We start from the raw sequence: 27,619 nt of genomic DNA, 5'->3' as shown, positions 1-27,619 counted from the left end.
CTTTCTAGCCTGCTTCTCTCTAGGAATTAAACCAATCCTTCCTGTCTTCTTCCACTGTCTTGTAAATGATTTCATTGTGCTCTTTCTGCTCTTACTTGCCCACACATCTGTCTCTTCTAACTGGAAGTGCCTTGAACATTGTCTTATTATTTGTGCATCCTCAAGGTTTATCCCAATGCCTGGAACCTAATAGGTCTGTAATAATGATTATTAGGCAAATGAATTTAGGAATCTAGGATTTTTTTTTTTTTTTTGTAGAACATTCTAATAAGGTAACCTGTCCGTAAGCATTTTCATTCAACATCATACCTTTCTTTTCATCTCCCCTCCAATAACCATTTATTCAGACCCCTAGTGACAAGCACATGAGACTGAAAATATTTCAGGGCAGCTACACATGGTGTTTTCACTCATAATGGATGCAGGAGTGCCCTCTAAAAGGGATGAGGTTGCATTGCGTACAGATTTGACATCTGGTGCCTTTAAAACAAACCAATGAAGCATAAGGAAGATGCATCATTAAAGAAGGGGAATTTCTTGTCTGCGACAGGGTGATGTATACAGGTGTCACTGGGGCACAAACCACAGAGCCCGTAGGCCGGTTTGTAAGGCTTACGGGAAGTCAGAGAGGCTCCCGTGCAGGGACCGGGCTGCAGCAGGAAGTGTTTTCTAACATCTTGATGGTTTAAGAAACCATCATTCTCCCTGGAAGAGTGGAGTCCCTTGAGTCGCCAGGGGCTTTCGATGGATCAGTGACATCTGTCCAAACTGCATCTTTGTAGGCTCAGATGGGATGGGGGCGGGGCAGGGGGATAAACTGTGTTGGGTCAGATATGGGGTCAGTGCAGAGGAAGTCCCAACCAGAACATTTCCTGCCAATGGATGCCAAGTTATTTGAAAGAAAGGACTCCAGCTATTTTAGGTTATAAACCCTTGGTAAAGGTCCTTGAAGGAGGTAGCTAAATCTTTTAGCCATTCCTGAGTATAGTAGGAGATTATTAATTCATGTATCTAAATACTAAAAAGCATGCAAATAATTGGATTGTTCTAAAATAATGTTTAAATGACTGCTTATTTTAAAAATCATTCTCACTTATATTACTTACAATGAAAAGAAAAAACTAAGAGAATATATTCAGAAGATATTGGGAATTGGGCAAAAATTTTTTCAATCATGATCCTTTTTATTTATTTGGGCTTTTTGGTTCTGGCATTAAGAGCTCTGAACCCTGGAAGTAGGGATTGTTTGTTTGTTTTCACATGTAATATCACAAATTTATTTTAATACACACACCAAAAACCAAACCCAAATTTTGACAATATCCACGGAGTTTTCCACAGTCTTTAAAATAGTTAACAGAAATAAGGGATAACTGAAGAAATGTAACCTCATAATCTTATAATTTCTATAACAATGTAATCTATTCAGTTAAGAATTCTACTCAATTAAGACTGTAAAATGGCAAATTTTATATGAGTATTTATTTATAATATAGATAGAGGTCCTAAAGGATTTATAGAGATTTATGTCATAAACCATATTTTGTAGCTGGGCTACAAATAGACAACCTGAAATAGGTTACCTTTTACTTTGTAAAATAAACATTCATCTAGGGTGGTTAATATTTAATATCCCAGATAGAAGTGGGGATGGAGTAGCTGCCTCCTGAGATTCCAGCAAGGACTGCAAGTGAATCGTGTTTTTCAAAGGCTCCTAAAGAGTTAAGCCTTGTCTTCCAGACGTTACCTAACAATATCTAATGATAGTCATTGCTAACTCCACTGCACCAGAACTGTGACCTTTAGTGTAGATATGTATTAGAACTATTTAGAGACACCAGACAAGCCTGAGTTTTAGCATCTTTTACAAGGACTCGGTGCTAAGGGACTGTCTCCTTATGTTAGGAAGAGCCACCATAAGTCAATAATAACTACACTATTAACTTTGCTCAAATATCTACCTTCCCAAGAAGCGCAGTTTGCTTAACTGAGTAAATCGACCTGGACCCCTTATGAAGAACCTGAGTGGCTCATCCTCTGTTTCCAGGAATAGTTCTCCAGCCACTGAATTATGCCTATTTATATTCAGAAAAGTCATCCCCGGCCCCTCTCGGTGGTGACTCACTGTCTCCTGTTCTCAGTCATCCCAGGCTTGATAGAGAGAGAGAGGAGATGGTGTTTCTGGGTTGTACAAACAAAGTCATGGAAGATTAAGGACTGGCAAGTGCCCGGAGGTGGATGGACTTGCATCTTGAGAACAGCTGAGTGGACAGTAATGGGAACTTTGGACTCTAGGGAAGTTTCGCAGGAGATTTTGAAGGTAGCCTGCTTCTGCCCTTCCAATGTATCTTATGTTGTTCCATCATCTCCCAGCTACAGCTACCCACCCACTCTGCCTGTGACCCAGAGAGCTGATGCACCTACTGGGCAGAGAAGGAAACAGTTTTCTGGATTAGAGTAACAATGAGTAACAGTAACAGCCAGACCCCTGCAGTGGCATCTGCAAGTAAAATAACATAGTTGCACAGGAGTATCTTGTTTCTAAAGTTCTAGATGCTCAGGTCAGCATCTAGAAATCAACATTGTTCACACTTTGAAAGTTCCATCATGTATGCCATATATATGTGGAAATATTATGCCCCGGATGAGGTTACTTCTATGTGCTGATATGGGGTGCTTTTGAAGATATGATTTTTTTTCATCTATTTAATTTATTTACTTTTATTTTTTTATTGGAGTATAATTGCTTTACGATGTTGCGTTAGTTTCTGCTGTACAATGAAGTGAATCAGCCATATGTATACATATATCCCCTCCCTCTTGGACCTCCCTCCCACCTACCTCCATCCCACACATCTGGGTCATCACAGAGCACTGAGCTGAGTTTCCTGTGCTTTATAGCATGTTCCCAAGCTATCTGTTTTACACATGGTAGTGTATATATGTCAGTCCTAGTCTCCCTCTTCGTCCCTCCCCTTCCCCCCACACCAACCGTGTCTACATGTCCATTCTCTACGTCTGCATCTCTATTCCAGCCCTGGAAATAAGTCCATCTGCACCCTTTTTCTAGATTCCACATATATGTATTAATATATGATATTTGTTTTTTTCTTTCTGACTTACTTCACTCTGTATGACAGACTCTAGGTCCAATTTTGTTGCTTTTTATGGCTCAGTAATATTCCATTGTGTATATGTACCACATCATCTTTATCCATTCATCTGTCGTTGGACATTTAGGTGGTTTCCATGTCCTGGCTATTGTAAATAGTGCTGCAGTGAACATTGGGGTACATGTGTCATTTTGAATTATGGTTTTCTTAGGGTATATGCCCAGGAGTGAGATTGTTGGGTCATACAGTAGTTTTTTTAAGTTTTTTTTTTTAACATCTTTATTGGAGTATAATTGCTTTACAATGGTGTGTTAGTTTCTGCTTTGTAACAAAGTGAATCAGTTATACATATACATCTGTTCCCATGTCTCTTCCCTCTTGCATCTCCCTCCCACCCTCCCTTCCTATCCCACCCCTCTAGGTGGTCACAAAGCACCGAGCTGATCTCCCCCTGTGCTATGCAGCTGCTTCCCACTAGCTACCTATTTTACATTTGGTAGTGTATATATGTCCATGCCACTCTCTCACTTCGTCCCAGCTTACTTACCCTTCCCCCCTCCCCGTATCCTCAAGTCCATTCTCTAGTAGGTCTGTGTCTTTATTCGCGTCTTGCCCCTAGGTTCTTCATGACGGTTTTTTTGTTTTGTTTTTTAGATTCCATATATGTGTGTTAGCATACAGTATTTGTTTTTCTCTTTCTGACTTACTTCACTCTGTATGACAGACTCTAGGTCTGTCCACCTCACTACAAATATCTCAATTTTGTTTCTTTTTATGGCAGAGTAATATTCCATTGTATATATGTGCCACATCTTCTTTATCCATACATCTGTTGATGGACACTTAGCTTGCTTCCATGTCCTGGCTATTGTAAATAGAGCTGCAGTGAACATTGGGGTGCATGTGTCTTTTTGAATTATGGTTTTCTCAGGGTGTATGCCCAGTAGTGGGATTGCTGGGTCATATGGTAGTTCTATTTTTAGTTTTTTAAGGAACCTCCATCCTGTTCTCCATAGTGGCTGTATCCATTTACATTCCCACCAACAGTGCAAGAGGGTTCCCTTTGCTCCACATCCTCTCCAGCATTTATTGTTTGTAGATTTTTTGATGATGGCCATTCTGACCCGTGTGAGGTGATACCTCATTGTAGTTTTGATTTGCATTTCTCGAATAATTACAGATGTTGAGCAACTTTTCATGTTCCTCTTCGCTATCTGTATGTCTTCTTTGGAGAAATGTCTGTTTAGGTCTTCTGCCCATTTTTTGATTGGGTTGTTTGTTTTTTTGATACTGAGCTCCGTGGGCTGTTTATATATTTTGGAGATTCATCCTTTGTCTGTTGCTTCATTTTCAAATATTTTCTCCCATTCTAAGGGTTTTTTCTTCTTGTTTATGGTTTTCTTTGCTGTGAAAAAGCTTTTAGGTTTAACTAGATCCCATTTGTTTATTTTTGTTTTTATTTTCATTACTCTAGGAGGTGGGTCAGAAAAGATCTTGCTGTGGTTTATGTCAAAGAATGTTTTTCCTATGTTTTCCTTTAAGAGTTTTGAAGATATGATGTTAATGAATAAGCATCATGCATAACATTATGTAGCATTTAGTGTTATTTATGTTTTTAACCAAAGTTATATAGGTTATACAGACACATATATGCTTATATGTACAGGAACTGTCTGGAGGAATATTCAGAAAACTGCTAGGACTTGACTCTTGAAGGAAAGCATGAGTATTTAGAGTAGGAAGGAAGCATGTTTTAACGTATACCCTTTTATACTATTTGACTTTCTTTTTTTAAACCATATTTTAAAAAAAGTTAAGAGGTCCCATTTGTAGTTATACTCAGGGTTTTAAACCTTCATTGTAAATTGCTTACCAGATTTTTTTTTTTTTTGGCTGCCTTGGGTCTTTGTTGCTGCATGTGGGCTTTCTCTAGTTGCGGCGAGCGGGAGCTACTCTTCATTGCAGTGCACGGGCCTCTCATTTTGGTGGCTTCTCTTGTTGCGGAGCACGGGCTCTAGGCGTGGGCTTCAGTAGTTGTGGCTCATGGGCTCTATAGAGTGCAGGCTCAGTAGTTGTGGTGCACAGGCTTAGTTGCCCCGTGGAACGTGGGATTCTCCCGGACCAGGGATAGAACCCATGTCTCCTGCATTGGCTGGCAGGTTCTTAACCACTGCGCCACCAGGGAAGTCCTCCGTTTACCAGATCTTTAAGAGCCTTTGGGTCCTTCAGCAGACTGGATCTTTCACTGCCAACCTTGAATAGTAATTATTTTGCTTCCATCAATAATTTTCAAAGCATTGAGAGTCAATTGTCAATATGGCACAGAATTCCATTTTGCTGGCATAATCAGAGATTAAATCTTCCTCAATGAAGATGTGATAGAGAGATGTAGTTACATTGATGTGTAATATCAGACTCTAAATGAGAAAAGGTCTGATGTGGCACATTTTCAGAACAGATTCATTTTTAATATCGCCCTTCCTACAGAGTCCTTAATGATTTGGGCCTTTAATTATCTCACTGAAGAATTCATGTTGATTCAGGATCACCTATAACCTTTGATTTTTTTGAGTCTACACTCAGAAAAAAAATATTGCCCAGTCTGCTTTGACAAAGAGCCTTTCAACACAATGCTGCCTGTCTTGTGCCCCCAGAATTGTATGCCAGAAATGTTTACATCTGTTCTCTCCCTACTGGGTTTTACGTTTGCAGTAAAGATGCTGTTTAATTGTGAGTTTAATATATGATATGGAACCTTTGTGAATTTATGATCTTCTAATTTTGTTGTAAGGTGAAGTGGTTGATGGATGACCAGGACTGGCACCTCAATTCCAGCAGAATTACATTTTCTCATGATCACATCACTAAACTAAACCGAAGGCCTCTGTGTGTGTACAGCATAGGAGTGTCCAAACCAAAGGGCTTAGGCATCAGGCTAGAACAGGAGGCAACATTTGCCACAGTGCAAACAAGAGAGCAAGCAGTTGACTGAAATAAAGACCACTTCTCTCAATTCTGGAGATAAATAAAAAAGAGGGGAACACTGAAGTTCACAGCTGCTGAGGGTTGCAGTAGCTGGGAAGCGTGGCTTTCCCACTGAAGAACTGTGTGGCTGTAACAGGCTATGCTTCTCTGCCAGTTACCCTCATGTTCTTCCCTGACAGCATCTCAGGGACATCTCAGCTTGTAAGCCCAAGAATGGTGTGTTTCACTTCTTGTGATTTTGAGACTTTTGTGACTTGGAGCATGGCTGTAAATACATTTGATTTTTTTTTTTTTTTTTTTTTTTTTTTGCGGTACACGGGCCTCTCACTGCTGTGACCTCTCGCGTTGCGGAGCACAGGCTCCGGACGCGCAGGCTCAGCGGCCATGGCTCACGGGCCCAGCTGCTCCATGGCATGTGGGATCTTCCCGGCTCGGGGCACGAACCCGTGTCCCCTGCATTGGCAGGCAGACTCTCAACCACTGCGCCACCAGGGAAGCCCAATACATTTGATTAATGACCTATATCTATGCAGGTCTCTGGTCTGTTCAAATTGGTTGAAAACAAATCATCCCTGCTCCCCAGAAGTGGACATGATGAAAACCAGCCGGGGATTAAGATGAATGAAATATTATTTCGATCCAGGCTCTGCTCAGAAAGTATTTTCATGTTCTAATTTTGTTCTGTCAGTTTAGATGATACCGTTGTGACATGTGTCCTCCTGTTTTCCAGAGTAGCCTTTCAGGGGCTGTTTAGTTCTTTCCAGGCCTGACATCCCTCCTGGCCACCAGGTGGCTGAGTGGCCTGTGGCTCAGTTGGCAAAGCTCCATTTGGTATGAATGCCTCAGTCATAGTGTAAGGGCATCTGGCCACACAAGTCTGCTTTCATCCTTAAAGAAGCAGTAATTGATTGAAACAAGAAAAAATGCAAACCAATTGCTAATTACTAACCTCTGTTTAGCTTCTCAAAGATGGATCATGGAGAGAAAGATTTAAAAACTTATAAGCAACTCAGTAGAATTCCATGCCCTAATATTACAGTTACAGTATTGACAGTTTTTCCCTGCCATGTTTGGGTAGAAAACTCATCCAGAATCCCTGAGATCTGCAAGTCAGTGAGGTGGTGTAGATCCTTCAAGGGCCTAGAATTCCTTTAATTTCCAAACCGCTTACAGCTTTAACTTATCCTCAGACGTCTGTGCAATGAGTTATATTCTTTCAGACTTTTTAGAAGGCTGTTTATGCTCCTGAGAAAGGAAATACTGAGTTCCCTTCTCAGCCGTCTTATATAAGCCTTTAGAAGAGGGAGATTAATGTCCCACCATTGCCTTCCTGCTTCCTACAACTTGGATTAAACTGAAAAGAAGAGAGATTATGACCACCCTATGGGGTGACTATATTTTTTCACGGAGGAGGTTTCCATAGCAACCAGCTTTCATAACTCACTCAATTTTCTTCCCCTCCCTGCTCCCTCCCCTTTCAAACGGAGCTTAATCTCTGTTAGTTGGTTAAATAGACTCATTAACTAAACAAAGTATACTGTTTAATAACAACCTATTTCTCCTCATGGCAGTTTGACAGCCTGCTTCATAAAGAGGCTTCATTTCTTTCTCACCCCTCATGTAAAATTTAAAGTACTGTTGAACAGGAAACTCAGTTAAAAGCATAGATAAACTGGTTTTCTCACAAAAGTGTAGATATTAGGAATTGGTTTGAGCTGAGCCTACTATTTATAAAAGTCTTTATATTCAGTTTCTCATTAAATGGAAAACAAAATGAGGTTTAGATTATGTCTTTTTTTTTTACAATAAATATGTAGTTTGATCCTGTCTCTGTTTATTTTTTTTAATTTTTAAAATATTTATTTGGCTGCACTGGTTCTTAGTTGCAGCACTCAGGAACTTTTAGTTGTGGCATGTGTGCTCTTAGTTGCGGCATCTGGGATCTAGTTCCCTGACGAGGGATCGAACCCAGGCCCCCTGCGTTGGGAGCATGGAGTCTTAACCACTGGACCACTAGGGAAGTCCCTAGATTTTGTCTTTTTTTTTTTTTTTTTTTTGCTGTACGCGGGCCTCTCACTGTTGTGGCCTCTCCCGTTGCGGAGCACAGTCTCCGGACGCGCAGGCTCAGCGGCCATGGCTCACAGGCCCAGCCGCTCTGCAGCATGTGGGATCCTCCCGGACCGGGGCACGAACCCGTGTCCCCTGCATCGGCAAGCGGATTCTCAACCACTGCGCCACCAGGGAAGCCCGATTTTGTCATTTTTATGGTTCATTCTGATTCCGGGGTTCACAATTTCATCGAAAGATTAAAAGTAAACAAGACATTAACACACAGAGAGCACTCCAATGTTCAGGGATCATGGATGCTGAGAGATATTTATATTGGTTTATGATTTGGTCTTGACAGTAGCACTGACCCATAATCTATGCACCGAGGACTGGTCGGTTCTCCCTGATGTCCATTTGGACCTGTCAGCTTCACTCAGACATTGCCATGACCATATGTCACATGACTACAGACGACGAGAGTCACGGAGAACTGGCCGAAAAATTGATGAGCTCCCATGTGTTGAGCACTTACGTGCCAGCCACTGTTCCACGCACTGTTTGTGCCCTGACTCCTTTAATATTTCAGTGCTGATTGCTGAAGGCAACTCAAGTCGCAGCTCCCGCCCATAGGAGGTCCCCCCACACGTGTATGGCTGAAAACCTCATTCCTGAAACAACACAGAGGGTGTCAGGAAACTTCCTTTTCCTTGCCCCCAGATTCTTGAAACCTGTCTTCAGAGTGATGCGTGAAACTGACCAAGGGCCAGCGTGGGTAAGAGCCTTCCAGAAATTGGGCTGATGCATGAACTAGGTGTTGGAAGCAGAGAAGTTGAGCAGATGGGAAGGTGGTAAGCAACAGTGTGAATGGGCATCTGTGGATGGGGATGGAAAGGCTCTGGACAGAGAGGTTAAATATTTGGCATGGGGCTCAGTTTCTTTCTATTTTAATCTACAATATTAACTTCTGTGAGTAAACTGAAGAGGAGGAGAGGGTAGCCTTCCATAACCAAACCAACATTTACATCCTGTGTCAATTTTTAGATTGTCAGAAACATTGAAGGAAAGTGACGCCCACTCCCCTTAGCTGTGGGGCCCTCCCACCCCTGGCTTTCCTGTCTAGCTCACTTTGGCCCCTAGACTGACAGTTTGGTAGTGTCACCTTTGACTCCAGACAGAGATGAGACAGACCTGGCAGCTCCTATTTTGCTTGTTTTTTTTTTTTTTTTTTTAAGGTGAAGTGATTTAAACCAAATGGTTGAACTCTTTTCCTCCGTCATAGGGGCCATATTAGCAAAGCACCTGTTTGATTTCCCATGTTGGTACTTTTATTTCCCCTTCACAGCTATTTCTGTATTTTGATACAGCTGTTCATTTCAGCTGCAAAACCAGCCCCTTCAGTGATCCGGTAGTAAAGTGTGGCCTGTTTCTTGCTGATTAGAATAGAGGCTATTAGCACATAGTGATTTATGTAATATGTGATACTGATGCAAGACTAGTAAGGCTCAGAGTAGAGAGTTCAGAAAATAGACATTCCCCCCACCCAATTACAAACATATTTGTGTATAAGCATACACACACAGACACACACACACGCATGCACACATGCACACACACACACAGTTTGGTATATGTTAAAGAAAATATTTCAGACCAGTGGGGAAGGTAGATTATTTAATAAATAGCGCTAGTAATTTAGGAAAAACTAGATCTCTGCCTTATTTCTTTATATAAATATAAAATCAATTCTAGTGGTCCCAAAGATATAATTATAAATAATGAAATAATAAAACACTAATATCATACTACTTTTTCAGTCTTTCTACACTTGACCTAAAACTCAGAAGCCATAAAGAATAATATTCATAACTTTGAGACTACATGAAAATAAAAATAAAACGTCTTTATGGCTAAAAACAGTTTTTTAAAAAAGGGAAACAGGAAAAAATATTTGCAAAACACCTAAGTGACCAAGCTTTAATTTTTGTATTCATTAGAGTGCAAAGCAACAGGAAAATACAAGCCATTTAAATAGGAAAATGGGCAAGGGACAGACTAGCAGTTCCAGGGGGAGAAATTCATTCATTCTCTCGATACATATGAACTGAACATCGTCTGCTGGTGTGGATGCTGGGAATTAGCAGTGCTCGTGGCAGGTAATCATCCTGCCCTAAGGAGCTTACATTCTAGTGGGGCTAACGGAAAATAAACAGAACATAAATACATTAACAAGAAAATAGCTCACTGGTAAAGTATTATAGGGTAATATGACAGCGTATTAACCATGTGTTTTTGAAGTTTTGATACCTTGGGGCCTTGCTAACCCTGGAGGGACTGCCTTTCTCAGCATTAGCCAGTTCCTAGAGATAGTGCACAGCTTACCTGTGATGACACCTTCTGTATGTAGACCGGCCAACCCAAAGCCCACACCCTAACTGCCTCCTCTGTGGGGCTCTTACTCTCAGGAACAATACTCCTCTCACCCCTCATCCCCCAGGGCTAGACAAATTAAGACAGCCCCTACACCCTAGAAGTTGTTCAAACTAAAATTATCACTGAAATTATTCAAACTAGCCAATGCTAAACCCGCTTGCCCTACCTTGCCCGTTCACTTCTGAAACTCCTGTAATAATAGGTGATGTGTTTTCATCTTTATATATTTGTCTATAGTTATACAATTCCCATGTGTTATTTAATTTTTACAAATATTTCAGAGAGTTTTCTTAAGTATTGGGATGGCTGAACTAAAGACGTGGCTCATATATTCCAGACTTTATTCTCCTCTCCATCCCCCCTTCCCCCAAATTTATTTGCCCTCATTAAAATGCCAGAGAGCTAATGTCTTCTATTTGAAAAAGAGAGAAGTTTTGTAATGATTGTGTGTTATTCAGGACTCATTCAGTTAACAACCCAATTCACAGTGGATTAAGCACAAAGTATTGCTTCAACACTAAAAGTCAGTGGGGGTAAAACTTGCTTCTTAACACAGCTGGATTTCAGTCCAAATCTGTTTCCATCATTTAGTTCTGTGTCCTCTTGGGTTCTTTATTTTTTCGGCAGTTTTTCCAGCTGACAGCCCTGGACTCACCTCCTCATCTTGTGGAAGGAGCTCTCCTTTTTCCTCAAAAGTTCCAGCAGAAGGCAGGGCAGGAACTCCCTTCAGGCGCCCTCTTGAATGCCCAAGCACTGGGGCAGAGCGCCCGCTGTGGTTTCCGTCAATATGGTGGCATCCCTGCTGGGACGAGGGTCCTGGCCTGAACTTGCCTGGCCTCTGCCAACCCTCTGTTCCCAGAGACTCAGACAAAACCCTTCCCCAGTCACTAAGATTCTATTTCCAACTGGGTGGGGTCCCTGACTTACCCAGCCTGGACCCCTTGAGGACTGACAACAGCCTGCATCCTGCCCCATCTCACTATCTCAGTCCCTTAGACACTGACATTTAGATGTTGGCTTCTGTATTAGTTCCTTGTTGCTGCTGTAACAAATTACCGTAAGTGGCTTAAAACAACACAGATGTATTATCTTACAGTTCTGGAGGTGAGAAGTCCAAAATGGGGGGTCACTGGGCTAAAATCAAGGCATCAGCTGGGCTGCATTCCTCCTGGAGGCTCTAGGGGAGAATCTGTTTCCCTGCCTTTTCCAGCTCCTAGGGGCCACCTGCCCTCCTTGGTTCCCAGCCTCTTCCTCCACCTTCAAAGCCATCAGTATAACATCTTCCACTCTCTACCATTTATAGCTCCTTCCTTGGCTCTTTTTTTTTTTAAAGAGAAATTTTATTATTATTATTATTATTTTTTTTTTTTTTTTTTTTGTGGTACGCGGGCTTCTCACTGCCGTGGCCTCTCCCGTTGCAGAGCACAGGCTCCGGACGCGCAGGCTCAGCGGCCATGGCTCACGGGCCCAGCCGCTCCGCGGCATGTGGGATCTTCCCAGACCGGGGCACGAACCCGTGTCCCCTGCATCAGCAGGCGGACTCCCAACCACTGCGCCACCAGGGAAGCCCTATTATTATTATTTTTAATAAGTGTTCTTTTTTTACCGTGCCATGTAGCTTGTAGGATCTTAGTTCCCTGATTAGGGATTGAACCCAGACGCTCAACAGTGAAAGCATGGAGTCCTAACCACTGGACCACCAGGGAATCCCCTCTGGCTCTTTTAAGGATCCTTGTGATTACACTGGGCCCACCTGCATATTCCAGGCTCGTCTTCCCATCTCCAGATCCTTCATTTAACCACATCTGCAAAGTCCCTTTTGCCATGTAACTGGTCAGACTCATGGGCAGCAGGGATGAGGATGTGGACAGCTTTGGAGAGCCACTGTTCTGACTACCTCAACCTCCGTCCATCCTCAGGGCCTTCCTTCCTTTAGCTTCATCTCTGCCCATTCCCAGCTCCCTCCCCTCTCCTCCATGGTCCTGTGGCCACGGCATTATGACAGTGACAATGGCATTGTTAATTATTGTAAGTAAAAGGTGATGTTTCACATCAGATAGTAGGGTCCATGCTTTACTTACCATGGAATGCCTTGTAGTTCACGCAGAAGGGCTTCCAGACCACTCGATGGACGCCCTTCTTGTTAGTTATGGCTATGTTTTGATTACCCCCAATTGAGGTACTGCAGTCCTGCCTGGCTCTAAAATTTCACGGTGTGCAATATAATCTGTGTAACAATGTAGTCAATTAAAAAAAATAAAGGAATATTTCATCTCTTTGGAAATTCTGCCATACTTTTGACTTATAAAAGAGACATGGAGCTTGAATATTTCCCAGATATTTTTCAATCATTGTCCTGGGGGTAGAAAAGCTTGAAAATCACTGCTTTAAAATTATCTCAGGAGTCTGAATGCCTGAAGAAATATCCATCCACTTAAGTTATATATTCATATTCATGTTCAGCAGTAATTGTCTTAATAGATGAAAATGTCATTCTCTACAAGCTGTCATTTACTGAGTCAATACTACTTGTAATTCTTGACGTTCTTCATTATATTTGGAAACATAAGACTCTTCTACTCAGTAGAACAAGTAGATCTAGTAATAAATTTCGAATTCTTGCTTTCATGGGAAAATGGGGCTTTCCAAGAAAGCAGCTCATGAAGCTTTGTCAATTGTATATAAATACACAGTTCGGGGTTAGAAATGGTTCCATCTTGGCAGTGTTAGTTAATATTCTAGGATATTTATCTGCCTGGATTTTTTTCAGAATGGATCAGAGTTCCCAGCTAAGCAGTTTGTTTGTGGTCACACTAATATTACTTTTCACTGAACTTAGAAAGGAAAAAAAATGATGCTGAATTCAACATAATTTGCAGTAAAAACAGGCTACCCTAGGGTAAATGTAAAGTACAACCCGAAGTAAGGGGTAAGGATAATACACCTATTCACACAGAATTTAGAGGAAATTATGGAATCAGATTTGGGTTAAATAGTCCTACAATCTCTCAAAATGTTTTTACCTTTCATATGTCCTAGAACTGGAACTAGAATTTGGGATTCTCTAGGGACCAGGAAACGATTCTCTACTTTTTAACCTCCTGCTTGCTAATCTCTTGCTACAGGAAAGGCAGCAAAGATTAAGAATAGGAATGTGGACTCAACTTCAGCAGTGTTGCTAAATTTTTTGAGAATGCAATGATACTTTTAAAAATCAAGGACAGGGCTTCCCTGGTGGCGCAGTGGTTGAGAGTCCGCCTGCCGATGCAGGGGACACGGGTTCGTGCCCTGGTCCGGGAAGGTCCCACATGCCGCGGAGAGGCTGGGCCTATGAGCTATGGCCACTGAGCCTGCGCTTCCGGAGCCTGTGCTCCGCAATGGGAGAGGCCACAACAGTGAGGGGCCCACGTACCGCAAAAAAAAAAAAAAAAAAAAAATCAAGGACAAGGGAAAGACCAGACCCTCCACACAGGCACACTTTCTGCATTTCCACTGATGTTACTGAGCCTCTGGCTCTGGTCTGGGTTTTGGCCAGGGTTTGGGGCAGAGGCAGCCATGTGGTGTGAAAGGTGGGTAGCTTTGCAGACAGTTCTGCAGGAAATGGCTCTGGTCGTTTCCAAACCCACTAAATCTCACAAAACCCATTTGGATTATTTGGCACGAGTTGCTGGTTTGATAGGAAAGTTTGGATGGCCTTGGAATGGCTGTTCTTTTCTCATGGTATAACTTTGTAAATAGTACTCTATTGTCAGACTAGATACAGTTTTCAAGTGTGCCTCAATTGCAGAAACAATAGATACTTCTGAAATGTATCCACTGGAATTCTTAGATGTATGAAGTCACTGTGAACACTGATTTAGTAATTCCTGAGCTCTTGCTCCTGGGGGAAAAGAGGCTTAGGTGCCTGTGAGCCTCTGGTCACATTTTCATGAACCCATCAATACGTAACCTTGGTTTCTGTGTGCTTCTGTTTAAAGAGACCTCATTTAATATGTAGTGTTGGTTCATTAACATTGAGCTCACAGCCAACAGCCCTACAACTCACGCTTGGACAAGCTTATCTAACACGTGTCTTTCCTTCATAAGGCACATCCCAGCCTTCTTGAGCTCAGAAACACTAGACAGCATTTCAGCACTATGCTTGGGCACCTTTTTCAACAACAAAATCAGCAACAAAGATGTGAAAAGCATGGCAGTAAAGTGACTGCAACAAAAGGATACTGGTTTACAGTCAGAGCTGAAACAAGAAGGCAGAGCTTTGCTCTGTTCAACCTTAGCTGGGAATGTGCAAGTTGGGACTTAAATTTTCTCCCTTCTGTTCATGTCCCCAAATGGCCACAGAAGTGCCGCAAGTATTGATTTTGGGGTCCCAAAGCCATTTTAGCAAGTAGGCAAATTCACAAATAAGAAATCCACAAATGATGAGGACTGACCGTACTTGTATTTTAATTTTCTTTACTAAATATGTAAAGCACAAAAATGAGGTATTTTTTTCCAAATAGTGGCCAAAATCCAGACCAAAGCCAGAGGCTCAGTAACTCAGTGGAGATTCAGGACGTGCACCTGTGTCAAGGGTCTTTCATTTGTCCTTGATTTTAAGAAACATCGTTGCACTCTCAAAATACTTGGAACACTGCTGAACTTGAACCCAAATTCCTTTTCTTAATCTCTGTTGCTTTACATTTAGCAACAAAGGAGTGAGCCAGGAGGTTAAAAGAGAATCATTTTCTGGTTCTTGGACATATAAAAGGTAGAATCTTTTTGAGAGATTTTAGGACTATTTAACCCAAATCTGATTCCATCACTTCCTCTAAATTCTGGGCGAATCCTCGTATTTTTCCAACAGCTGCTTTGGGCTGTATTTTACATTGCCCCTAAGGTAGCTGTTTTTTGTTTATTACTGTAAATTATATTGAATTCAGTATCATTCCTGCCACCCCCCCCTTGGGTATGATTGAAATATACTGCTGTTTAAAAGGTGACATTTTCATTTTTTTAAATTACCTATAGCTTATTCTTTAGTTTCCAATGAACCTTCACTTCCAGTGGCTCATTCACTGGAATTATAATCTAAAGCAATCTGCAAAAACAAAATGGAACAAAACGAAACACTGCAAAGATTACAAAGATTTTAATTGATTAATTAATTGCAATTAATTATCATCATTTCCGTGGTTTTAAGTACACCCCTAAACAGACTTCAGAATTCTTCCAATCAGCTGGGCCGGGTCTGAGGAGGAGAACAGAGGGCTAGATTGCCTCTTCTGTGCCAGGTCCATTTGTTCAAGGTAATGTGGTTTCTTAAAATGATGTCTCTGTGATAAACATCTCAAAATGTTTCTTAAATATCCACCTTCCGATGAACTCCAGGTCATTTGCTAGTATTCACTGGAGGAGCCTGGTATAAATTTAGGCTGTTTTATTTTTCTCCAAACACATGGTGTAGTACTCACCTGCTCCTAGAAAGGAAATCTAGAGTTCTTTCCTGCTAGAGCAGATACATCCCAGGACTTAAGGGCTTATGATAGAAACTTCTTTCTCATTCATGTGATATCCAGTTGGGAGCCTGGCTGGGGCCCAGGGTTTCTCCTTCAGCTGTCCCTCAGACTCCCAAGTAGGCAAAGATTCTGCCATTGCTGGAGTTGCTGTTTTATATGCAGAAATGGCAGAAGGCTCCAAGGGTCCCGCTGGCAGGGCTCAGGACAGCCTCTGTGGAAGCCACCAGGCCCACGGGCTGTGGGAGTCAAGTCCTGCAGTGCTCTGGTCTCCTGGTGACTCAAGTCACTGTGAGGAAAGGTGCCTCCATAGCACCCACCTGGAAATGGCACATATTTAACTGCTTTGTCAAACAGCTGTCTTCCCTCCATTGCCCAGATACCTTGTAAGATAACTGAGTTCCATAGTTTATGTATAGCTGATTCACTTTGTTATACAGCAGAAACTAACACACCATTGTAAAGCAAATATACCCCCAATAAAGATGTTTTTTAAAAAGTGAAATGCTGTCAAAAAGTAAACTCTCATATTTATTCAAAGGTATAAATTCCATAGATGAATCATCCAAGGTTTGATACTTGATTCATTCTTCTTGGTGAGCCAAAAATAGACCAGTATTTTCTCTGACTTATTTCCTGGCTGTTTTGAAGAGTGTGTGTGTGTGTGTGTGTGTGTGTGTGTGTGTGTGTGAATGTGCGTGTAGATGTGTGTGGGATGAGGGATACAACTGCCCCTCCAATTAGTGATATTAATGAACTCTTATTGCCCAGGTATGCCCAGAGCTGTGCTCTATTCATCCTCCTTTTTAACCTTTTAAATATAATTTTAAGAAGCAGCTGCATTAGGGCAAGTTTTAAAAATAGAACATTATTTATATAAAGCCCCTTGCTGTTATCAGTAAATTCTATCAATGTAGCTGATTACAGTTAGCAGTCCCCCACCGCTGCTGGAATAGAAACATGAGTTAATTATGCCAATTATAGTATTATCTTAGTTTTCTATGAAACACTGAGTGAAAATGGCTAGGGACAAATGAAAAATGTGGGTCCTCAGACCCTGTAACCTGCCCTTGAATTTTGAGTTGAGACCTTTGTCCACATAGCCAGACTTCCCAAAAGATGTCACATTTTTGAGAGTCTCTTATTTTCTTTACCTAAGGTGATAACTCAAAAAGAAGAGATATTTCCCCAGAAATGCGTCATCAAGAGTAGAAATTCAAGTGAAGTACATGTTCTGGATGATTGACAATTGACAAAATGACAGCTGGGAGTACAATGGGTTCTGTAAAACTTTGTGGGTAGGGGGCGGGGTAGGATGTGAAGTTTGTCAGATGATAAGCATTGTTTGTATAATTCCTTTAAATGTTTGATGGCATTCATTTTAATACATCTCCCGTGGAAGGTCTACTTCTAGTGTATATTTATAACATGAGTTAAATATCACTTACTTTTCTTCTAGTTCTAGTAACTTATTCCCTTGCAGTGGCGGTGTTGGTAGTAATATTGGTTCTAGAAGTGTGAAGTAAGACTTGGTGAAAACCGTTGGACATAATCAAAATTGAGAGGCACCGAGTACGCCGTCTCCTCTGTACCATCATTTGTGATCAGTGGGGATCAGGGATAAACTAGGGCTGCTGGCTTGTGTGCTGCTTAATTGGTGGTTTTTGACTATAGATTAGATTTCTTCATACTCAGGTCTTGACCCACCATCTGATCTTGAATTCAGTTTGGTGGATTGTAACTGGCTTTACAAAAAGAAAACAACAGAATAGAAAATGATAGTTACCATATGTAGGTAAGAATAAGAAAATATTGTTTTATGCAACTTTTGTTTCATTTACATGAACATGCGTGTGTTTATAACATAGGCTGGTTTAGGAAGACCAGTCTGGTCTTTGGCTGTGACTATGGCTGGCCATTTCCATTTGACAACTACCTCTGTTCAAGGTAAACGAAACCAGGAACGAAGGTCTTCATTGTAACAAGGACTTAGGCCAGAATTCAGTTGTTCATTTCTCTTGCCAAAGGTTGAGACATACTTTCTTTTAGTCTCATCCAAACATGGTGTATGGTCTGTGCTGCTCTAAGAATAGCAATTTCTCTCTTAGCTGGAGTGCCTCCAGGACGAGAATGCTTTTATTAATTGAACAGTCAGATTAACCAAAAGTAGTGTTAACTAGAAACTCCTGGTTTCATCAGTAGTCGAACATCTTTATGAGATGCATTGTAATACTTCAGCATCCTTATTTAGCAGTAAGTTATACAAAAATCATTTCATCTTTATCGATTTAGGAAATTACAGCATCGTCATTCTGAAATAAAGAACCACAGTGCAGCAATGTAGATATGGATATAGAAGATGGGAAACAGCTATTTTTCGTGCATTTTCTTATTTATTTTTGAATGCAAGCAAGTTTTGAGCACCTACTGTGCACTGTGTTTTGGGAACCCAAAGATGATGGCCTTGCCCCTTGGTCCAGAGGCAGAAACAGATGTGTAGATACACAACAGCCATTCAGGATGGTAAGTGCTAGGATAGAGAGAGGTGTTTATAAAATTATCTGGGATGTTAACAGAAGAAGGACTGACCATGTAGTTTGGGAAGACATTACCCATCACAAAATCTTGGAATTAAAATTTGACAGGCAAATAAGACTTCTCCAGCTGCAGAAAGAGAGAAGTTTTAGAGGGGTGGGTCGGGGACAGCCAGACTCCAGAACACAGCCTGGTATTTGTTTTCTTTAGTCAGCACTTGATGTGTTTTGAGTATCAATTGCTTTGTTCTCTTAAAAATTGAATTCAGAAAAAAAAATTGTAGTTATTCAGAGTACCAGTTAGGGGAGATCTGGTTGAGTAAGGTTTCACTGTAGCTTTAGTATATAAGAAAGCAGGATTATAATAATGTGTTTTGTTTTAATTCTGTTAACAGGTTTTTGGGTGGTTTTTGTTTGGTTGTTTTGGTTAGGGTAGAATTGGATCTGTATAATTCTGATAATGAGTTCTCCCTTACAAATCCAATTTGGCATCTTTTTTTAAGAATTGAAATATAGTTGATTTACAATATAGTGTTAGTTTCAGGTGTGATTCAGTTTTATACATATATATTTTTCACATTATTTTACATTATAGGTTATTACCAGATATTGAATATAGTTCCCTGTGCTATACAGTAAATCCTTGTTGCTTATCTATTTTATGTATAGTAGTTTATATCTGTTCATTCCATACTCCTAATTTATCCCTCCCCTTCCCTCTTTGGTAACCGTAAGTTTGTTTACTATGTCTGTGAGTCTATTTCTGTTTTGTATATAGATTCATTCATATCATTTTTTAGATTCCACAAGTAAGTGATAGCATGTAATATTTGTCTTTATCTGCCTGACTTACTTCACTTAGTATGTTATTCTTTAGGCCCATCCATGTTGCTGCAAATGGCACTATTTTATTCTTTTTTATGGCTGAGTAATATTCTGTTGTGTATGTGTGTGTGTGTGTGTATACATATATATGATAGATTTTAAAAGATATATATATATCACATCTTCATCAACCAATCATATGTTGATGAGCACTTGGGTTGTTTCCATGTCTTGGCTATTCTAAATAGTGCTGCTACGAACATTGAAGTGCATGTATATTTTCAAATTGGGGTTTTCATCTTTTTGGAATATATGCCCAGGAGTGGGATTGCAGGATCATATAGTAAGTAACTCTACTTTTAGTTTTTTAAGGAACCTTCATACTGTTTTCCATAGTGGCTGTATCAATTTACATTCCTACGAACAGTGTAGGAGGGTTCCCTTTTACCCACACCCTCTCCAGCATTTATTATGTGTAGACTTTTTGATGGTGGCCATTCTGACTGGTGTGAGGTGATACGTCGTGGTTTTGATTTACATTTCTCTAAAAATTAGTGATGTTGAGCTTCTTTTCATGTGCCTGTTGGCCATCTGTATGTCTTCTTTGGAGAAATGTCTATTTAGGTCTTCTGCCCATTTTTTTGATTGGGTTGTTTGTTTTTTGGTGTTGAGTTATATGAACTGTTTGTGTATTTTGGAAATTAAGCCCTTGTCGGTTGCATAATTTGCAAATATTTTCTCCCATTCCGTAGGTTGTCTTTTTGTTTTGTGGATGTTTCCCTTTGATCTGCAGGATGAGGCATCTTGTATCCTCTGCCCAACAAGAATTTAAGGTGTTTACTGGGACTCCCCTGGTGGTCCAGCAGTTAAGATTCTGCACTCCCAGTGCAGGCGGCCCTGGTTCGATCCCTTGTCAGGTAACTAGATCCTGCGTGTCGCAACTAAGACCCGGCACAGCCAAATAAATAAATAAAATAGTTTCTAAAAAATAAATAAAGTGTTTATTAAAAAGGGGACGAGAGATGGGTCATGGGTAGCAGAGAAAATGGCAAAGCCTTCAGAGGAAGACAGGAAGTGTTTGCTGGCATCTTACACAGCAGACACGAGATGGATGGGGAAGAGATGGCCAGATGCGGGAATTCCAGAACACAGAGGACAAAGGTCAATACCGTTTATTCAAAATTATGGTTTCCTGCGTCTAACCTCTCATGGATTCCCCGTTCTTCGAGTCTAATGGGCACAGGTAAGTGTTCTAAGGAAGCAAGGCATTTCAGAAAGCACAGGGGTTCTTGCAGACCTGCCTTCCAAGTCCAGATCTGGAGCTTCTTTGGGCCTGCTTCCTTAGCTGTAAAATCAGCCACGAAAAGGCTCTCTTCATGCCATTTCTTATGAGGATTCCTAAGGATTTATGTCTGCTTAGCAGGTAGTCTGAGGCATAGGAGATGCTCTGTAAACCGTTTTCCTCTTCCCGCATCTCTCACCCCATATATGATCCTATGTTAGTCTTTGACTAGGAATTACAAGGTGACATGGTCACTGCAATGGTTGGGCATGCATTGTAGTTAGTTTAGCCTGTTCTCTGTAAAATTCAGATTAGGTCTGTACAAGAGAGGCAATTTCAGTGTAGCTCAAATAGTTAAGTCCCTCTAACTGTGGTTTTAATAACCCACCCAAAGTTCCACATCTGTGAAGTCTGCATGCTGCCACCTGTGATGCAAGCTGGCAGTGCTCCCCCAGTGTGAGCCTGGAGGTTCTTCAAGTCCCAGGGCTGTGTGGATGCGTTTACACGCTCTGTTGCTGTTGTTGATACTGACTTTGGGAGGTGCTGGTGGTAGGGAATTGAGGCGTAGGACGAAGCAATTTGACTCAATCTGGCCGTCAGAAAAGCATAAGAAGGATGAGAGATACTCTGTATGTTTAGTTCCCTTCTCTTCTGCCTGATTCCTGATCCCAGTTGGATGTCAACTTAGAATAATAAAACTATGATCAAGGCAGCATAAGTGCAGTCAGCCTTGTGTTAAACTCTGTCATACACTTTTTTTTTTTTTTTTTTTTTTTGGCGGTACGCGGGCCTCTCACTGTTGTGGCCTCTCCCGCTGCGGAGCACAGGCTCCAGACGCGCAGGCTCAGCGGCCATGGCTCACGGGCCCAGCCGCTCCACGGCATGTGGGATCTTCCCGGACCGGGGCACGAACCCGTGTCCCCTGCATCGGCAGGCGGACTCTCAACCACTGCACCACCAGGGAAGCCCTGTCATACACTTTTGTACCGTGTTTCTCTAAAGTCTTTAGATCACCTCAGCAAAAGGGTTGGTGATCTTTTCCTTTGCCTCTCATTTAAACTATTTGCGTGTCTCTATTTTCTTCAGTGGCACCAATTTCCTCCATCATTTTACAACTATTAACTCCCAAGACAGTATAATAAAAATAGCCTTGCAGGCAGATGGGCTGTTCATTCCTTCTTATTTTTGTAATATTGTGAGTCTACATCTGATTTGACTAATCTGGGATATTACTGGGTATTGAATATGGACATCTTGTATGATGCACTGGAGCTTACTTTAAATGACCCCGATTATATGTTAGGGTCTGGAGGTCCTCAGGTCACCCAGTAAGAAGCTGAGCTGGAATCCACACTCCATACTCCAAAGTTAATTTCCCCCCATCCCTCTCCATTCCTGTGGGAGTTTCTCAGGCAGTGTTAAATCCCCACACACAAATATTTGATTTTTTGGACATATGTGAGACAACTACATTCTATATACAACTACACACAGATGCACATTCCTTCAGAAAACCCTGTGTTGTAAAACGGAAGTGAGTTGGGTCTTGATGTCCAGTTGAGATGCTGATTGTGGGGAAGGCCGGTGAACTCCCTGGGGAGAAGTCCTTGGTTCATGGCTCGCGGATTCTGTGAAATTCTTAGATAGAATTCCTCACCACAGCAGCCCCCCTTAAGTCGTGAAGCAAATTGAACACCCACAGGCAGATGGTGAGTGACAGCTTGTGTCCTGAAATTAGTTCAAAATATCACAGTCCAAAAAATCTACTTTTTACTAGCTGAGGCCCTTTGAGCAAGCTACAGGGCTTCTGGGCAGAGGTTGCCACTCTGTAAAATTGGTGAGGGCCTGCCCAGCCTTACTCAACTGTTGTGAGAATGAAAAGACGTAACAGAAGCCCAAGTGCCTCGCAGTGTAGAATCGAACATCCGGGCCCTCAAGCGAGCAAATACTGATGGTCTCCTGTGTACGAGGCAGAATAAAACGACAGGTAAGGTCAGGTAGGAGTGGAAGCAGCAGAGACAGGTGCTTTGGGGCGTGAGATGTAATTCACTGACAGAGGTGTCTTAAGTCGAGGGTTCTGCGGGGTGATGCTTAACTCACGGGTACCCCGCAGGTTTGAACTGAATGGCGATCCAAATCCAGGTCTGCATGTCCTTAAAAGAGATTTGAAAACCAGAAGGAAGGAGCCTGAGAGGCCTGAAGCCCAGAGGGTTCACGGGACACTGCTGAGATGGCTTCTGGAAGCGTGCCTGACCTTAGATGTGAACCTGTGGGTGAGGAGGTAAGGAGGAGGTACCACCTCTTAGCAGCGTCCCAGTTGGCGGCAAGGCCAGGAGAGGGACCCTGACTCTCTGCAGCTTGAGTTGTAGTGGGGGGAGGGCTCTTTGGGGCGGGTAGCCACCCAGCCCCGCCTCCCACCTCAGACCTTTCTCCCGGGTGAGTCACCCTGTCTGGGGGCGGTTGAGAACCTGATGGTGAGGCCCAGGGAAAGCCTCCACAGTGACATAAATGGAAAGTTTTTTTTTAAAAAAAAAGACATGGGGCCTCCCTGGTGGCGCAGTGGTTGAGAGTCCGCCTGCCGATGCAGGGGATACGGGTTCGTGCCCCGGTCTGGGAGGATCCCATATGCCGCGGAGCAGCTGGGCCCGTGAGCCATGGCCGCTGGGCCTGCGCATCCGGAGCCTGTGCTCCGCAACGGGAGAGGCCACAACAGTGAGAGGCCCGCATACCGCAAAAAAGAAAAAAAAAAAAAAAAGACATGGAGGGTTTGTAAAGATGGACTACATTGTGGCTGAGAAAATTCTTGGCTGAGAAAGTGTGGGGAGAGTGCTAAGGCCATTGTTGGAGGGTTTTTTTCTGGTTTGTTTTTTCTTAGTAAAGGGAGATGAGGGCTCAGAAGGGACCAGCTCTCGCCACCCCTGGGCCATTGTGGAAACGACCAGACAAACTAAAAAGAAGACTTTGCAATGCAGTTAAGAGTCAGTGGAGGGAAAGTGAAAATATGAGGCATAGAAAGAATTGACTGCATTCTTAAATCTTATGGGGATAAAAATATCTAGCACGGAGGCCTCGAGCCCAAAGCTCAGAGTCTGCTAACTCAGAAACAGCAAGCGTCTTCTTCAGTGGCTATAGAATTGAGTGATCCCGTTTCCTCCCTGTAGCAGCGTCCATGAAAATACCTATTTACCCAATACCTTGGGGGAGGGCACTAGACGAATTTGTGATTCAATCAGCTTGAAAATATTTCTGTTGAGTTTTGCCACTTTGTTTAGTTGAATTTAATTTTTAATTTTTTAGTAGCTTGTAGGCTTTAGGCATAGCCAGCAGTTGGGATATTTTGAAGGAAAGGTTACTTTTGATAGGAAGCCAGTAGAAAAGGAATATAAGAAAGTGGACTAGATGCCCAGAATTTCTTGTTATAAGAACAGTTGACCATATTTACATTAAAAAAATTTTTTTAATTGAAATTTAGTTGATTTACAATGTTGTGTCATATTTACATTTTTTGGAATTTGTTTTTGTTTTTAAGCTTGTCATACTTACACAGAGACCACTCAGGGCACCTCCAAAAAATAAAACAAAAGCACTGAGAGTCTGTCGAGAAGAATTAAGGGAAGCTCCTCTGACTGACTCAGGCATAAGATAAGAGCTGGCTGACACCGTGGTCTTTTCTGAGTCTGCTCATTAATGAATCATTTTGGGTACACAGATGATTTCTCCTCATTACCCAATGGGAAAAAGAATGCTGTCTGATGGGTACTGCTCCCACAGTGGCTGGGATTGTCATTATTTTCTGGCTCTGTTCACGTGATCATTTGTGAAGCTAGCCAAACGGTCTTAGTAACTTCTTGCATTTGTTTCCCCGTCCGTGAAACTATGAGCCCCTATTTCAGGGACATCAGTGGTTTTGGTTGTCTTTTTGAGGTATCATTCCAAATGCAAACACAGACACCTATATTATTTGGTTTAGTAAAACTTGGCACACCCAAAGTAATGCATTTTGAAAATTGCAAATGAAAATGTCAAAGGCAATGTCTGTTAAATTTTGAATTTGCATCAGCAGTACTTTGCATTTGTAGAGTCCTTTCATTTTCCCAATTAGTTTACCCTTCTTTTATCCTGTAGCCTGTTGACAGCCTGCCCCTCCCCTGACTTTCCACCTCGTCTCTGGGAGAAAGACCAGGAAGTACCATTCTCATTTTAAAATGTTGAATATGAGGCCCAGAAGAGATGTACACTATTCACGGCCTAGAACTTTTGAGCTATTTAGCAAAGAAGACAAATTCCAATCCCCATCTCTTGGTTCTTAATCAAGGACTTAAGCCATTAAACCAGGCCTAGGGAACCTACTGTCTGTAGGGTTTGGGTTCACTTTCATTTTATCCATGGGTCAAGGGCAAAGGGGTATCTGCTCATCTGATTTTGTATCTTCTTGGGAAAATCCAACAAAGCTTTAAAGAGTATTTCAGATTGTATTACAAAACAACCTCCTCTCTCCCCCTCCCCCCTCTTCCTACTTTGGTTCATTCATTCCTTATTTTCATCATGCTTCCCCAACTGTTTGTTAAGTACCTCTGCCAACCACCATGAGAGGTGCTGAGGATTAAAAAACGAGAGCATGATTGCATCATTATCCTTATAATCTGAAAGGGAGGGGAAATAGGAACACATTAGTGCAATGACATTCTGTCTTCTGGAATTAGAATATGTGCATCCTCTAAAAGATAAATCCTTTAAGGTGCTAACTCATCACAGAGGCTTACAAATAATTGAAATGCCTTAGTCCAATTTCTTTGCTGCCTTACATTACCAGTCACTGTATATCCAATTTTAGACATGGGCTTAATTGGGATCCTACGTAATTAATTAGTTGATTTGGTCAGTTAGAAAGGGATGGGGGCAGAAGCAAAGGTATAATCCTAATCTCAGGGTTTCTGGCAGAGGTGGCAAGATACCCATTTTTTGCAGTGGAAAGTGACATAGGAGTTGGTGTCTGGTGGTTGGTCCAAAGGCTTGTGAGCTTCTCTGAGCGTAAGCCCTGAGAAGACTCCAGTGTTGCATAGAAAGGTGATCTGCTTACAGGACCAGACAGAGCCATCAATCATTTTTCATTCAGCTAGTGTTTATCTTTAAAAAAGGGGGCTCTTTGGACTTCCCTGGTGGTGCAGTGGTTAAGAATCCTCCTGCCAATGCAGGGGACCCGGATTCTAACCCTGGTCCGGGAAGATCCCACATGCCATGGAGCAACTAAGCCTGTGCGCCACAACTACTGAGCTTGCACTCCAGAGCCTGCGAGCCACAACTACTGAGCCTGCGAGCCACAACTACTGAAGCCCACGCACCTAGAGCCCATGCTCCACAACAAGAGAAGCCACCGCAATGAGAAGCCCGCACACCACAACAAAGAGTAGCCCCCGCTCACCGCAACTAGAGAAAGCCCACATGCAGCAACCAAGACCCAATGCAGCCAAAAATAAATAAAATAAATAAATTTATAAAGAGAAAAGGGGGGGCTCCTCAATGTCACATAGTTGCTATTAACTGGGAAAACACAGCTGTAGAGGTAGATGTGGGAATACTGACTCCTGGGTTACTAGCATAGATTTTTTTTATCGGTCTCTCCATAGCTCTTTACAGCAGCTGACGTGGCTTTCTAAACAGTAGTTTTTCAAATTTGTCCCCCAGAGCCCTAAGATACGCCAGGAGCCTGGGGCCTAGCAAGGAGCCCAGTGGGTGGGCACCAGTCCTGCATCCCTGCTTCCGCAGAATATGTTCATCTTTTTGTGATTTCTGCCACCACCAGCACTTTTGCCTCTGTGCCATCTGTCACTTGTGGTTACGTTCTCATCAGAGGATGGTATGAAATACTGGTTATGTCCCTTATAATGATAATGCAGAAACAGAAGTCAGTAATTGCTGGGTGCAACATCCTCCTGCCAGCACGGCCATAACCTATAAGCAGTGGAAGGAGATGAGCAGTGATCTCCTTGTGGGGATGAAAACACCTTAGAAATTGAGAAGGTCCAAGTTCTTGCTTTGTTTTATTTTGTATAAGCCCCTCATGGATTGCATGTATCCCGTTTGGAGAGGGATGGTGATCTATTTACACAAAATGAAGAGCCTGAAAGTTCCAACGTCATGGTTCTCTCTTTTAAAAGAAAGAAAGAAGAAAAGTATACATGATATACTGAAATAATGAAGGGGTTTGAAATTCTTTTATCGTTTTCATCTTCTGTTAATTCTAAGATTAGCCTGTGTGGCAGAAGCTGCCTAGCTGTTGATCAAACCCATTTCCTTTCCCTCCTGGGCGCAGGGCTCGATTGAATTCCTAGTTCATCCTGCAGTTGGATTCAGCCCAATGGAATGTGGGCAGAAGTGATATGTGCTCTTACAGGCCTGGCCCATCAGAACCTCCCATGCAAAACTCTTTGTGCTGTTTCTCCTGTCGCTAGATGGAAGGAGATGCACACCCTTCCTCTTGGAGAAGGTGGAATGACCAGGAGGAAGGATCTGGGGTCCGGGAGTCACTCCTAGGAGGAGAGCAGTGATCGTGAACTTGTGTGCACAAGAAATGAATATCTACTTGCCTTATAGCTGTTGTGCAATTTAAGGCTTTGTTTGTCCCAGTAGAGCTAGACATCATAATTTCATTAGGTAATTTCATTCCTCCGAATTAGAGAATGGGATCTACAAGAAGCACTTGAAAATTCCAAGAACAAGAGAAATTCTGAACTAAGGGGCTGGAAACTCCCCTTAGTGGATGATGATGTACGTGTAGGAAAAACACGATGATCAGCTACTGAGAAGGTTGAATAAGGCCTACCTCCCCCCATCACCCACCTTCAAGCAAGAAGTCACTGATGTTAGTGTGGGTGCTGCTTTAGGCTTTCCATTAAGAGGATCGAA

At 42.1% G+C, this 27,619-nt stretch overlaps 1 protein-coding gene across 6 annotated transcripts in view; it reads left to right on the top strand.

Moving 5' to 3' along the window:
- Window positions 1–27,619, top strand: part of CAMK1D (calcium/calmodulin dependent protein kinase ID) — a 421,414-nt gene that overhangs the window by 284,993 nt on the left and 108,802 nt on the right. For 3 of the 6 annotated variants that reach the window (XM_082616818.1, XM_082616819.1, XM_082616820.1), the window contains exon 4: window positions 22,827–22,994. The exons of 2 other annotated variants lie outside the window; for them this stretch is intronic. In XM_082616818.1, coding sequence (XP_082472944.1) covers window positions 22,827–22,994 — 168 coding nt within the window. Of the gene's footprint in view, window positions 1–8,375; window positions 8,996–22,826; window positions 22,995–27,619 lie in introns of those variants that run through there. One more of the 6 variants, XM_082616822.1, reaches the window with a different exon arrangement.

This window comes from Mesoplodon mirus (genome assembly GCF_964341445.2).
Source record: "Mesoplodon mirus genome assembly, chromosome: 4".
Taxonomy (NCBI): domain Eukaryota; kingdom Metazoa; phylum Chordata; class Mammalia; order Artiodactyla; family Ziphiidae; genus Mesoplodon; species Mesoplodon mirus.
This window is presented reverse-complemented; position numbering and strand designations above follow the sequence as displayed.